General features: G+C 36.6%; 1 protein-coding gene across 3 annotated transcripts; it reads right to left on the reverse strand.

The window, feature by feature from the left end:
* Positions 1 to 46: 46 nt before the first annotated feature.
* On the reverse strand, positions 47 to 14,525 carry aco1 (aconitase 1, soluble). 3 transcript variants are annotated; one of them, XM_046851607.1, is made up of 22 exons: positions 14,407 to 14,525; positions 14,214 to 14,289; positions 11,913 to 12,052; positions 11,419 to 11,587; positions 10,407 to 10,544; positions 9,556 to 9,625; positions 9,264 to 9,447; positions 8,545 to 8,684; positions 7,756 to 7,927; positions 6,799 to 6,899; positions 6,187 to 6,303; positions 5,843 to 6,002; positions 5,548 to 5,683; positions 4,912 to 4,996; positions 4,675 to 4,831; positions 4,452 to 4,576; positions 4,262 to 4,366; positions 3,958 to 4,100; positions 3,711 to 3,858; positions 2,876 to 2,998; positions 2,536 to 2,721; positions 47 to 1,470 (listed from the first exon to the last, which is right to left on the reverse strand). In XM_046851607.1, the coding sequence occupies exons 3-22, from the start codon at positions 12,007 to 12,009 to the stop codon at positions 1,354 to 1,356; spliced, it is 2,673 nt and encodes an 890-aa protein (XP_046707563.1). In that variant the 5' UTR covers positions 12,010 to 12,052; positions 14,214 to 14,289; positions 14,407 to 14,525; the 3' UTR covers positions 47 to 1,353. The 3 variants fall into 3 exon arrangements, with proteins under 3 accessions (XP_046707563.1, XP_046707566.1, XP_046707564.1); XM_046851610.1 differs by lacking the exon at positions 14,214 to 14,289 and having other exon boundaries at positions 14,407 to 14,511; XM_046851608.1 differs by lacking the exon at positions 14,407 to 14,525 and having other exon boundaries at positions 14,214 to 14,400.
* Positions 14,526 to 14,790: the final 265 nt, after the last annotated feature.

Consider the following 14,790-nt stretch of genomic DNA (forward strand, 5'->3'; position numbering starts at 1 on the left):
AATAAAAGTAATGTTGAAACACTACGACCATAAGACATCAGAACAATTGATTTTTTTCATTTTTTTTTTTTATTTGAGTAGATCATGTCCATAAAATGCATCACATCAGGTCAATAGAAGTGAAACTGTATTGCTTTTTTTTTTTTTTGCACAATTATTCCCCCCCAAAAAATCCTTCTGAAATGATAAAACTCCTTAATGCAGCATTTATTTGACAATTCAAGTGTGATGTTAAATATGACAACCTCATAAAGAGGTATATAATATACTTGTATTATAATGCTGTTGAATATTTTGCCTCCAGAACCTCAGGATTCAATGTTTCTCCAAAAACAAACAGGAAAATTAAACGAACTACGTTAAAGTACATGATTAGTGTATAGCAAAACGGCTCACAGAACTGTTACATCACCACCGTAACACAAAAAATAATAATAATAAATCTGGTTTGAAAAGATGACCAAGCTTCTGATATAAGAAACACAGTGTACTACAGGCACTTGGAGGAATCTCACACGCTAATCAGAATCATTGGGTTTGCATACACACACCTTTAATACACTAAAATATAATTATTTATACAAAATTATATCAAAAGATTCCTGGACAAAAGAAAAACAATCTGTATTTTAGTCACCAGTAATTAGTTATATATTTTTTTGCCTTTTTGTTGTTATTAGTTGATTGCTGAGCAAGCTGGAGGGCAAGGAGGTCCAATGAATGTGAAGATCAAGGCTCAAGAGTATCAGAGCATTCTTCATTTCATAGCCTGTTTAGATGCATGAAGCTTTTACGTATTAAAGAAAAAGTTTAATTAGTGCCTTTGTGAAAGAGAAAGTTTTCCTCATAGAAATAACATTACAGCTGTTCGAAATTGAAAATGAATGCAAGTAAATGTGTTATTGTTTGGCAATGCTGAGGTAATAAATCTTCCACTGGATCTGTACACACTTGCAGTCCGTCCTAATGGTTAATTAAATTCTCCCAAACGCTAAATTATCGCCTCTGATCATCATTAGCTAGTATATTATTCTGGTTGTACAATCAGTGACCATTCCCAGTGATAGATAATAAAGGTATTTTGTAGGCCAGATGTCATTTGACCTTCACAGACACAGTGAAATCAATGACTGATTTCTGGCAACTTCAAATGCCGTACCTTCATACTTTTCCCCAGTGTATTTCAACCTGATGTGTTGTATATGCAGTACAATCACAAACATAAACATTTAATTCACAAGAAATTGACTTATTCCTAAAGCATACAGGTTTGCACTTCCAAAACAAGACAGATGATGAAATAATTAGTTCTGATGCACTTGTCAGCTGCACTGGACGGAGGTGAGACTGTCTCTATTTTTCAGACATCTTGCGGATCATGTAATTCAGGATGCCGCCGTGGTGGAAGTAGATGAGCTCCACATCGGTGTCGAAACGCATCCTAGCCTGGAACGTCTTTCCGGTATCCAACTGAAAAGAGCAATAAGGAAATAAAGAAATGAGACATGGCATAAATTAGAATCATTGCTTTCGTTTTTGATTGAGGCACATATTTCCATTGATGATGTGCCTTAGTTCGTCCAAAAATAGAACGCGGTGTGTGTTTATACGATTCAAAAGTAGTGGCTATGTTCACTGTTAGTAGACTGTTGGTACGTCTGTTCATGACAAGTGATTACTTTCTGGACCAGTCTCAATAATTGACTTTTTTGTTGCACTATTTCATCTCCCAGAAATAATTGTGATAAACATCATTGCCATTATAAGTCCACTTTATAATGATATAATAGAAGTTGATTCATTTTCAAAGAGCAATCAACTTCAAAAGTCAGACATTACAATTGGAAAGTAAAAAAACAATTGTATACACAAATACAAAAACTACTCACAAAAAAAAAAAAAACTAGAAATAAATCGACTTCCTGCATACAGTTAAAAAAATTGTAATTAAAGAGACAGGAGTACAGAGAATCATTTAATTCTGCATTTATTAACCCAGAACTACAGCGGATTATTAAACACTAGAACTATACATCTTTCTTGGTACTTCTTCAGACAGTATACAAACAAACAGTAGTCTAAAATGGACAAATTTTTTCTTCACAATATTCACTACAATATATTATTAAAGTATCATCTGTTCCTTCGAGTTGGCTGCCCAAAGCACCTTTTCCCACATTGCCCTGTTTTTCTAAGTGAACCACAAGTGCTGATTAAGAAAAAGTTGATAAATTCTCACCTTTATATATACATTCATATATAACATTCAGTATGAATAAGTGTACCGTTACACCCCTAATACTCTCTCTCTCTCTCTCTCATATATAATATATATATATATATATATATATTGTGTATATATTACTGAGAGTAAAGTTATTTACTCTAATTACTGAGTTAATACAGTCACTCTGCAGTTAAAAGAACAGCAACCACTTATTGTTAAATATAAATAAGAAAGTGGTTCATTAAAATAGAGTATATAGAGAAATATTGAATATAAAAAAATAATTGACGTATTAGCAAAAATGTTACCTTAATTTCAACAATCATTCTGGGTTTGAGCTGTTCAGGGATAACCACAGTGTAGCGTTCTCGGCCGGTGAGCCCCAGGCTATCGGCCGTATCTCCAGGCAGATACTCCAGAGGAATGACCCCCATACCCACCAGATTACTGCGATGGATGCGCTCGTAGCTCTCTGCCAATACAGCTTTTATACCCTGAGGGCATCAAAACACAAATATATTTTTATGTTACAGGATAAAATAACAGACAATTTTCAATTATGATGCCTTTTCTAAACACTGGTTTATTGCTGTAAGAAACTAGAGATATAGTCATTAGCTTCAGGTTCATTGTATACACGGAACTCACCAGCAGAAATGGTCCTTTGGCAGCCCAGTCTCTGGAGCTGCCTGAGCCATACTCCTTCCCTGCCAGCACCAACAGTGGATAACCTGCCTCTTGATATTTCTCTGCTGCATCATACACATCCAGCTGTGAGACAGAACATCATTAAAGATTTAAAACTTATTGCTACTATTTAGACAGACTGCACTTGCACAAAGAAGAGAGAGAGAAAGAGAGAAAGATAAATTTAGTTTTAGGGCTATATTATAAATATACATAGGACAGTTGTGAAGAAGAGGAGGAATAAGCTTACTACCCAAGTGCTTGGAAATAAATGGGAATAAAAGTGAATAACAATAATATGAATCAATAGAGAGAGAGCTGTTGCACTGTAGGCAACTATACTCATATCCTTTGAGCCACTGCAATAGGACATAATCTTCTAAGCTGACTGGTACACTAATGTACCTTCATCGTTTAAAATTTTGTATTTAACAACAACATTCTCTCTAGAGTTTTAGACTGATTTTATTCTTAGTCTGTGACCCAATGAACTTCTATCAAGAACATATCAGGACGTACGTATTGATAGAGACTTCAAAGCAATTTCTTTGAGTCGTTCTGGATAAGGGGGTCTGCCAAATTCCATATACTGTATGTCAACATAAATCCTTCAGCTCACATTTACAGTTACAATTAACCAGTAGAGTCTCAGCTCTTGGTAGCACAACTACAGAAATATAACAAGAAATGACGGTCTTTAAAAAATAAACTTCTTTATGCCAGCCCACTTTTTAAAACTGTTGGTGTTACATGTTACATATAGCATATATGTTACATATAAAATCCCCTCTCCTACCGTGTCCCCTGTAGGCAGATAAATGGTAGAAGGCGCCTGTTTGTTGAGGAACTTGTTAAAAAGGCGGATGTTTGCGAATGTCCCCCGAGCCATGACAGCATCGTTCCCACGCCGAGAGCCATACGAGTTGAACTCTCGAGGTGTAAGTCTGCAGGGAGAGGAGAAAAATGTATACATTTATTTCCTAATTTAAAAAAAAAAAGAATAGATTTAAAGAATAAATAGTTTAATATCCAAAACCTCTCACCCACGACTGGTCAGGTAGCGAGCAGCAGAACTGCTACGAGCAATGTTTCCGGCAGGAGAGATATGATCCGTGGTCACCGAATCCCCCAAATTAAGAAGCACATAGGCATCTACAATAGACTTTGGCTTCTGAAGCGATCTGGTCTGAAATATATTTAATATAAAAAATATATAGATTTTTTTTTTTTATTGTACTATGTGCTTTACTGCTTCTTTTTTCCTATAGTGTAATTGTGTATTGTGAAACCTGAAACCGAGTTATGAATTGCTGTTCAGCTGAGACAGCAGGGTGAAAATGTAATTACCAGTCCATCAAAGAAAGGCGGAGACTTGATGTATGTGGATTTAGGGTCCCAGGTGTATAGCTTGTCAGAAGAAGCATTTAACGAGTTCCAGCGTTCGTTTACCTTCTAAATACAGGAAGTAAAAAAAAGAAACTCTTAATGAATATACTTGGGCAATGTAAGTAAGTCATCCTATGCATTGTTTACGAACCTCCACTTTCTCATAGACCTCTTTAAACATGGCAGGAATAACAAACTTCCTTTCAACAGCCTGGATCTCCTCTCGCATGGGCCAGATGTCTCTTAGAAAAATCTTTTTCCCCTCTACGTTCACCGCTATTCCAACACACATAAAAAAACCCACTTAGCATTACTTGCTGAACCTCATGTAAATAAACTGGATATTAAAATACAAATATTTAAATTCCGCTCACCAATAGGCTCCTTTTCAAAGTCGATCCTTATTGTTCCTGCAATAGCATAAGCAATGACCAGCAAAGGAGAAGCCAAGTAGTTGGCTCGTGTATTGGGGTGCACACGACCTTCGAAGTTCCTGTTGCCAGACAGAACGCCTGCTGCTACCAGATCTCCCTGAGAATAGGCATTTTCTTAGCAAGGCTTTAATAACACTTCCGGATTGAATAGTTACAGCAAAGGCATTCAGTATGTACCTGGGTGATGGCCTCTACAACTGGCTCTGGAAGAGGACCACTGTTTCCTATGCAGGTCATGCAGCCATAACCGACCACCTCAAAACTAACATAAGACAAACACATCAAGTGCAATTTACAGTATAATGCTGTCAGATTTAACTATTTAAATTTTAAGTCATCAATCACTGTGAGAATAGACCCCGGTTCATTTTGTCATGAAAGCGATACATCTGATTGCATTTCTACTTATGTCTCTTACAGTATATTCATATTAATCATAAATCATATCTGCATTGCAGACGCTGCCATATTATAAAGAGAAAATATCCTGAATGTATTCAAATATTAAAACAAAGAATTACAATTAATTAAATATACAATATTAACCCTTTCTAAAAAAAATCCTATTCTTTTGGCAGCCAATTTAGACAAAACTTAATGCCATGTCAGCATCTAAGCATATTCATGTCAAAAACTGAGTTACAATGAAACAAACACAATAACAGGCTTTATTTATCCTATATTTGGTTTCTTATCGTCTTGGAATTAATCTTGTGCTGATCCTGTTTCTACATTTGAAACAGCATTAAATGCTTTACATTACGGCACACGTGAAATTGATCTCATTCATGGCATTTCTTGATGACATCATACCCTAATTCGGAGAGGTACTCCATTACACCACTTTCCTTCAGATAGTAAGTGACCACTCCACTTCCAGGGGACAGACTGGTCTTAATGTAAGGTTTCACACTTAAGCCACATTGGATGGCCTTCTTTGCCAGGAGGCCTGTGTGGGAACAGTAAAGCAATTAATTTGTCTAACAAGACACCTTTATGGAGAAATTACTTTCACTGTCATACTACACAAGATCACAGAAAACATCAAATCTGCCTGGAAGAGCTGCTGCTGGGCTACAGAGACATGACATTTGGTATACGTTTGTACCTGCACCCAACATGACAGAGGGATTGCTGGTGTTTGTACAGCTGGTGATGGCAGCGATAACCACAGAGCCATGAGACAGGCTGTAGTTCACCCCGTTATACTGGAATGGTATGCTGACATCATGGCGCTCGGGTGGCACCTGAAAACCCTTAAAGCCTTGCTAAATGAAAAGAAAGAAAAAAAAGCTGAAACAAGTACATGGAACAAAACCATAAAACATTATAATTAACCAATCAAAGTAATGAAAAAGGTGAGGAGGCAGGCGTGTTAAAAACAGATTTATATAGACTGAAGGGAAAAGTAAAGGCTCAGTGTGGTAGGTAGTGAAGTGGAACATTATGTACCTTGGCTCCTAAACAGGCCTCAAAGTCCTGCTTCATTTCTGATACGGCCACTTTGTCCTGTGGACGCTTTGGTCCACTGCAGCAAGGGTCAACTGTGCTGAGATCAAGTTTAACAACCTCCATGGAGAGGGGACAGAAACAAAACAAATGTGCTGTGTGAAAAACAATACGAGGATCTAAAAAAAGGATGACACCACATAAACACAACATGAAGGCAAAGCGCAATTATTTCTATAGCACACAGGACTTTAAGGCAATTTACAAATAGAATTTAAAAAAGTATTTAAAAACAACAAAAATACAAATAAACAAACAATAAGCAGCAAAATAGCTCAAATAAGTAATTAGTTCAGCAATAAATGTTTATGAAAAAAGCAGCAATGAATATTATAAATACATTTTATAAATAATAATAAATACTGTACTTGAACTAGAGATTTTTTAACAACTAATTTCATCTGTAAACAGAATTAAAAACTGACACGGTCCTATTGACATGATTATACATTATTGCTTATCCCAATCCATTCAAACGATTATCAAAATAATTTGTGTGTGTGTGTGTGTGTGTGTGTGTGTGTGTGTGTGTGTGTGTGTGTGTGTATAGAATACCTTTGTAAATTCGGGATCCTGAGACTGGTTGCTGTAATCCCTAAACATGCCAACTGCTTTCAGATACTGTGTAATGTAACTAAGCTTCTCAGCATCCCGTCCTAATTAAACACAAAAAGCATATCAGGTTGACCTCTCAATTAAAAAGCAGAAACATTTCCACTACATTCCCCATCCATTTTTATTAGCAGCACCACCACAATCATAACCTTGTATAAATCAGCCACGTGGCAGCAGCACAATGCAAAAAATAATAATAATAATGCAGGATCAGGTCAAAACCCTTAATTTAATGAACACATCAAACATCAGAATGAAGAAAAGGTTTGTACTGGATGGGTCAGTTTAAGTATTTCTGAAATATCTGCTTTCCTGACATTTCCACACATATCAGACTCTAGATTTTGTAAATAATAATAATAATAAATAGTAATAAATTAATAAATTAATAAATTAAATTTGAGTTTAAAACACCTCTATGAAGTAAACACTGTGTGGTTAAGAAAATGAGGATGGTTTGAGCTGCCATGTAGGATATAATAACTCATATAATCAGGCTTTACAACCTTACTGAGCAGAAAAGCATATCAGCATTTTTCCTTTACTACAGACTTCCTGTCAGCTCAGACCAGTCTTTTCATTCTCCTCTGACCTCTTTCAACAAAGACTTTCCGCCTACAGACCCTTGTTTTTGTTTTATTGAATGACTGTACAGTTTTTCTTCCTTCAGTTGTTTGATATTAACATAATCTGAATCTCTTGAACTGTACTGCAGGATTTTTTGCACTGCTTTTGTCGTCACCTGATTGGCTTATTAGAAAACCGAATGGGTGTACAGGTGTTCCTAATAAATTGGACAGCGAGTGTATAAGGTTAACTTTTGGACATATATTGGACCTTTTCCACATAAACGCACTTAATGTTTGAACAGGCGATCTGAAATCAATGCCAGTCTACCTGTCTGCTCAAGGTACTGGACACTGACATGGTCAACAGGGAAAAAGGCAGCTGTAGCACCATACTCTGGGCACATGTTAGCAATAGTCGCACGGTCTGCGATAGAAAGCTGAGCCACACCAGGTCCGAAGAACTCCACGAACTTCCCTACCACACCAACCTGACGCAAATGCTATACAAAAAAAAAAAATGAAGAGACAAAGATTAAGTGATCAATCATTTTCTAACAACGGGACTCATTTATCAGGATCAATTTTAACCGATTCAAGTGTAAATAATTATTATGAGAATTTACACAACTTTTATATTCCAGAAAACCTTGTGAATTAAAAAAAAAGGTTGAATCCTACTCACGCCTTGGAGCGTGTGCAAATATTAAGTGCTATTTATTTAATTTGAAGACCATCTTAACATAATGACCATCCATTTTAGACTATGTTTAACATTTCTAGATATTTCAGGAGCGGGAAAATAAAAGCTGAAAATATGATCTATCATCACATATTCATCTTATAAGTTCAACCGTATAGCAAAAATAAATAAATAAATGGGCCTTGCTGTTCCAATACATTTGGAGGGAGGTTGTATTAGTAAACATTTTTAGTGTAATATAAGCGAGTCAGAATAGAGTCAAATTCTGCATTTTGGGCTTTACCCTAAACAGTTATTCATGTTCACACAGCTACATTTCTACCATTTTTGAGGGTTACTGCCATTAAATATATACATACAAGCTTAAAGAATATCTACATTCACACAAATTCTTTATTCTTAGATTGAAAAAAGTACCTTAGTAACTGTAAGGACAATATCAGTAGAGGTGATGTAATTGTTTGGTGTGCCATGGAGTTTGTACCCAATAACCTCTGGGAGGACCATACTGATTGGTTGACCCAACATAACCGCCTCAGCTTCAATACCTCCCACACCTGCTCACACATGTTCAAAAATCAAACATTAGCGGTTAAACATATGCATTATATGGCCAACAATTTGTGTCCACCAGACCATCACTTCCATAGGTGATTTTTAAACATCCCTTTTTAGATTTAGTTTGCTTGTTGCTCTTATAATCACCTCCACTCTTCTAGGAAAACGTTCCACTAGAAATTCTAGTGTGGAGATTAGTGCCGATTCAGTCACAGGACCATTAGTGATGTCAGGGGAGGAGTCAGAGGACCAGGGGTGCAGGCAGTGTTTCAAATCATTGTGATTGAGGTCAGGGCTCTGCACTCAAGTTCTCCCTCTCCAACCTTCATAAACCATATCTTCAAGTGCTTTATAAACAATTTTGGCAGTTTGATGAAGGCCCACATTGGGATGTAATGGTGAAGTGTCCACATACTTTTGTCCATAAAGTGTATTTGTAAAGTGATTGATTTTCTCTAACAATATTGAGTAAACAATGTATATTCCTAGTGGTGAGATTCCATATTTGCTGTTCAAGCAAAACACAAAACTACCAACCCTAAAGACTACAACTGTGTACCTTCAGTACAAAAACTCACCCCAGCCCAGAACTCCCAGGCCATCAATCATGGTTGTGTGTGAATCAGTGCCCACTAGGCTGTCTGGGTAATAGTAGTCATCCTGCTGGAACACAACCCGGGCTAGATATTCCAGATTCACCTGATGCACTATTCCCGAACCTGGAGGAATGATGCGCATATTCTGGAATGCTTTTGAACCCCACTGCAGACAAAAAATCAAAGGTTATCACTCTTGGTTAATATATGTAGACAGGAGTTGTGTACATGTATTTTAAAATCAACACAGGAAATTTAAACCGAATGTGATTACCTTTAGAAACTCAAAACGTTCCTTGTTCCTTTCAAATTCAAGGTCTTGGTTTTTCTGTAGACTGTCAGACCTGAAATGAATTTGAATGAAAAGTCAGTGAGTGCTTCAAAAATAACGCAAGACTGGAACTGTCTTATACACAAACACTAATGTAAAGTTTAACTAATATGGGCAAAACTTTGAATTATGTTTCTGGCTTCTAGTGGCCTACTTCCCTTAATTTCTTTTTTCGAGTAAAAGTTTTACACCTTTCAGCTCAGATTTAGTTGAACAGTGAGTGTGCCACATGATATGTGTGGTCAAAGGTAACCCTTTTCCAACTAGGCTACGCTCGCCGTATAAAGTTCACAGAGAGAGTGTAATATGATTATGACACTACACAACTAGCTAAAGACACAAATCTCCCATTAAGCATACGATGCTGACAACTTAAAGGTACTAGATGAGTTAGATGTTTTATGAATTAGATGTTTTTCCGAAATATTTGTGACTAACACACAATTCTGCAAAAACCTCCTATCTATAGTCCCTAAATTAGAACTTAAAAATTAAATTAAATTAACTTAATTATATTTTCCCAACACAAGATGTCTCTATTAAGTATATCCTATGCTGGTAATCCATTGAGCTATGTATGAGGAAATACACCCAGCTAATACAAAAACACACACATCACAAAGCCAACTTGACACAATAACAAGTACAGCAGTTTGTGCCACAGACATTTGACCTATTAAAAGGGTCTTTCTAGAGGGTGCTTGAATATAAACCCAGAGGGAACTTTCTTTAATATATCCAAAAATAAATTAACTTTAAGGTAATTTCAGTGCTACAGATGGTAAATAACTTACTTTCCATTAAAGTCCACCTGAATGGAATGGTCAATGACTAGGTCAGCAGGACACACAGGGTTGATCTTCTCGGGGTCTCCACCCAGCTTCTTTACCGCGTCACGCATCGCCGCAAAATCCACCACTGCAGGAACCCCACTGTCAACAGCAGAGATGAACAGTCATATCAGAGCAACATTTAGATGCACTAAATAAACTGCTTTCCACATATTTTGATCCTCTTGTATGTGTGGTCTGGTGCTTCCCTCACCATATACCCATCTTATACACTGTCTTAAGAGCTTCCACACCTTTGTACAAGCTACAATGGCCAATGTGACAAACAAACTTCTGTGGGGGGTTTTCAATCTCATTTATTAAATAGTGTTCAGGTGGCACGTAAGGAATAAGAAAAATAATAGGGAGTTGTGGTGTTGGTCAATAATTAGCTGTGGGGTATTTGAGTGTTTGTTTCCCTATATAAGTGCATCCCAAGGCGACGTAACCTAGAAACCACGAAGCCCTCTGAGAATAAGACCCTTGTTTAGTAAAGATTAAAGGAACAGATATACAAAGCCCTGACAACTTCCAAAATTGCTATATAAATCTTTTCTGGCATAAATCTTTACCATATCATATGAAGCTCCTGCCATGTAAGCCCTGGAGTAAATAACTATAGAATAATACTGTACTAAAAAATGCACACTAATACAAATTTACCATGCAACCCCACTACTGTTTTGAGTCTTCATATTACAGAAAATGAATCTGCACCTCCTGGCCAATCAGAAACTAGGCTTCAACAGCATTGTTGTATCAAACACAATATCGAATTGTTTAAGGCTATTAAACCACCACAGGACAGTCTTCCTCGACTGCAATTTATCTGCAATTATGTTTTGAAACGAACAAAAGACAAGTGATATGAATATTAGAAGGGTGAAGCAGCGTTCATATTAACACTTAACAAAATAAAAAAAAGTTTAGGAAACAGTCAAAGCTGACAATTCAGATGAGTTGTAATTAACCCTACGTGAAGTCCTGCAGAATGACACGGGCCGGCCTGAAGGGCACCTCCACCGTCTGGGTCTGGGTCTGCTTCCAGTTGAGTATGCGCTCCACATCTTCCTTCTTTATCAAGAACTCATCACAGTTCCTTACCGCTGACTCCAGCAGCACACGGATGGAGAAAGGCAGGAGTTCTATATTAAAAAATTAAAATAGATTAATGTTAATAGCTTTCTCCAGTTCCAGGATGCAGCAGTTTTGCAGGTATACAAAAACAACAACAAAACAAAAAGGTTTAATTTGCAGATACTGTTTTTAACACATGAAACCATTTCCCACTTTTGGTTAACTTTAATCCTCACATCAGAAAATATTATAAACCAAAATGTACAGGAATTAAAAACTATAACAGAAATGCATCTATGGCATCAACATAAAAGTCTCTATTAGATCTTCTATAGTTTATGTTTAAAACAAAGTACATAAAAAAATGCAGTAACTGTGCAGCAATTCTCTTACCATATCGAGGATCTCCAAGCTTTCTGAGATTGAAAAACTTGCATTCAGGCTTCTGGGAGTCCAGAGGCTCAATGATATGTGCATAAGGGTTACTCATAGCTGAAGATTCCCTTCTTACCTACAAGCTACCCTTTTGTTATCTAATAATAAAGAGGGGGAAAAAAGAAATAAATCTAGCTAAGAATCAGCATTTACATAAAGAGCACATCATTTATCCACAATATACAGTTTCACCAAAGAATCTGGTTTTAACAAGCTGTGATAAACCAAAGCGCCCGATTAAACCCCCGGAGCTGCCACATGGACTTGAACATTTATGCTCCTTTGGATGCCCTATTTATCAGCACAGGCTTGAGGCACTGCCAGATTTGAGTGGCAGTTACATGGCAAGCAGGATTACACCATCTGAGATAGGACAGGTCACAGAGGACGGCAAATGTGACATCTATCTTCTCAGACTTTATACAGAGGCTAGTATACCCATCAAATATTCTAGTGTTTGCACTATGTTCCTATAAACATTAATGTTAAAAAAAATATTGGATTGTGGTGTTTGAGGATATATGAATTACAACAGCCATTTTGTCATTCGAAATCTAGTGAAAACAAACACAGACAGATGACTGTGTATGTATTGTGAAAGTGTGCATGAAAGATCGTTGTGAAACTGGGGGGTGGAATGAATAAACGTTCAGCTGATGGATCACACGATGATGTTAGAGCTTTTGTAACATATTGTATTAGAGATAACATCGAATTGAATTGATTGATATAATAAACCTGAGCGGTTAGAAAGAAACTCCTGAGGAAATAAGTATAGCAGGAATCATAACTAGTATAGTGTGAAGCAAAAGTAATATTCTTAGGGCGAAGAAATCTTTTTGTTAGATAATGCTTAAGGAAACCAGACTAGCAGGGCGGTTCACTTCATCCTGCAAGTAAACTAACCAGTATATTACAAAATCTTTAACATCAGAACTCACTTCACAAAACTGCTCTTTTACCACCACAGTCAATCAAAGAAATATACGTATATGTAAGAATCTGCAGTTTGAGAGCAACAGTTTTAATCATTTTTAGGTCCTTTTATAAGATATAAACTGTGGTGTTTTTCTTGTGCCAATAAGAAATTTACTTTCACATGACAAAATTATCATTTGTTTTTATTTAATCATAATAGAGTTAGTATTACCATAATAATTGGGGTTGGGTTTAGAGTTAACTTTATGGTTAAGAATTAGGTTTAACATTTAGGTTAGTGTATACAAAACGTGTACAGATTACACCGGTTATTAAAAAAAAAGCTCAAAGCCAAATTAAATCAATACATAAGTCACGTGTCCATTCACTTTTTTACAATGCGACAAATTGCATACATTGCAAATGCAGACAGTATTCACTCATGTGATCTGTGACATATAGATTCGATATATGAACACTATTATAATTTAACCAGCATTTCCAAGTGTCAATGTTTTGAAATTTAACTCCAGGACAAACAAAGTTGTTACACAAAGCATGGCTTTAATACAAAAATTAAATCAGCTGTTTGCCAGTGAGGACGAAGTATTTACTTGTACTCCATTTTGATACCATTTTATACCTTTATACAGTGGACTTCATATCTGAAGGACATGAGTTCAAATCCCACCCCTAAGCTACCCAGTGAGATGAAGGGAAAACTGAAAACCACCAATGGAAATTTCACATCCTTAAACCAAACATAAACCCAACACAGAACGTGTTCTTTACCCTTGTACCGTGCAACAGGTTGAAAGGACTGCAAAGTGAAGCGTAAATGTATTAAAAAACAAAAGCACTACTTTATGTGTGTTAGTGTTAATTACAATGCAAGACTACTGATCTCTTCTCTGTTACAGGTAGTCGTCGACTTACGACCACGATTGGTTCGGTCGTAAGTAGAGTAGGCTATATGTACAGTACTGTGAAATGATGTTATAAAAATCTTTAAGTAGTATTTGTTCATTTTATGCCATTTGTATTATCTCTACACCATTTTGATTCACGAATTCTTTCTTTATCTTTCAAAATCGCGGAGATGGTAGTGCTGCCGGAAGCTGGTACGCACTGTCGTACGCCGCGGCTTGTGGTCGTAAAGTCGATTGGTCGTAAGTTGACTACCTGTATATACAATATCATTCAAACTTTGGTAGACAGCAATTTAAATGACCTAGCTAGCAAGCAACCTGGGCTTCCACAGCATGCTTCTAAATAAATACGTAATGCATTATATTAAAATTGCAAAAAAATAAGCATGAAATGAATTTTGGTGTACAAAACCTCCAAACCCCTCGCGCTGCTCGCCGCGTTCCCCGGTGCTGTTGAGCTGTCAGGGGCCTGTCTGCTGTCGCCAAGCCTAGTGAGCGAACAGGCGATGTGCAATCGCAATGTTACACGTGGCATTTATTCCAAAACCTACACGTTATTTACGCACATCCACACAAGTTCAACTATTTTCTTGCCCAGGACTTACCTACAGTACACACTAAGTGCCCCCCGGGGGGTAAACAGTACAGATACAAACAAGCAGCGCGAGCTGAACCAGAAAACAGTGACCTGCACTCATACCGTAATGCACCTAGTATCACAGACTCAAAAAAAAAAACAAACAAAAAAAAACATTACAGTTCATAAATTCTCTACAATATTCATCCTTGTGTTGTCTTCTTTGATTTAAAATGCATATGAATACAATGATATTATATAAAAAAAGTTAACAGGTTATACAATTTAACTTTTAAACGAACACCATTGTACGACTGTTTATGATTTTATTACGGTAATGATTCAGCTGTTTGTCAGGGAGGATTTACTTCTACGCCTACTTAATACTATTTTATACATAAAATGTGTTTTT

Source organism: Silurus meridionalis, chromosome 6, assembly GCF_014805685.1.
Source record: "Silurus meridionalis isolate SWU-2019-XX chromosome 6, ASM1480568v1, whole genome shotgun sequence".
NCBI classification, from domain to species: Eukaryota; Metazoa; Chordata; class Actinopteri; order Siluriformes; family Siluridae; genus Silurus; species Silurus meridionalis.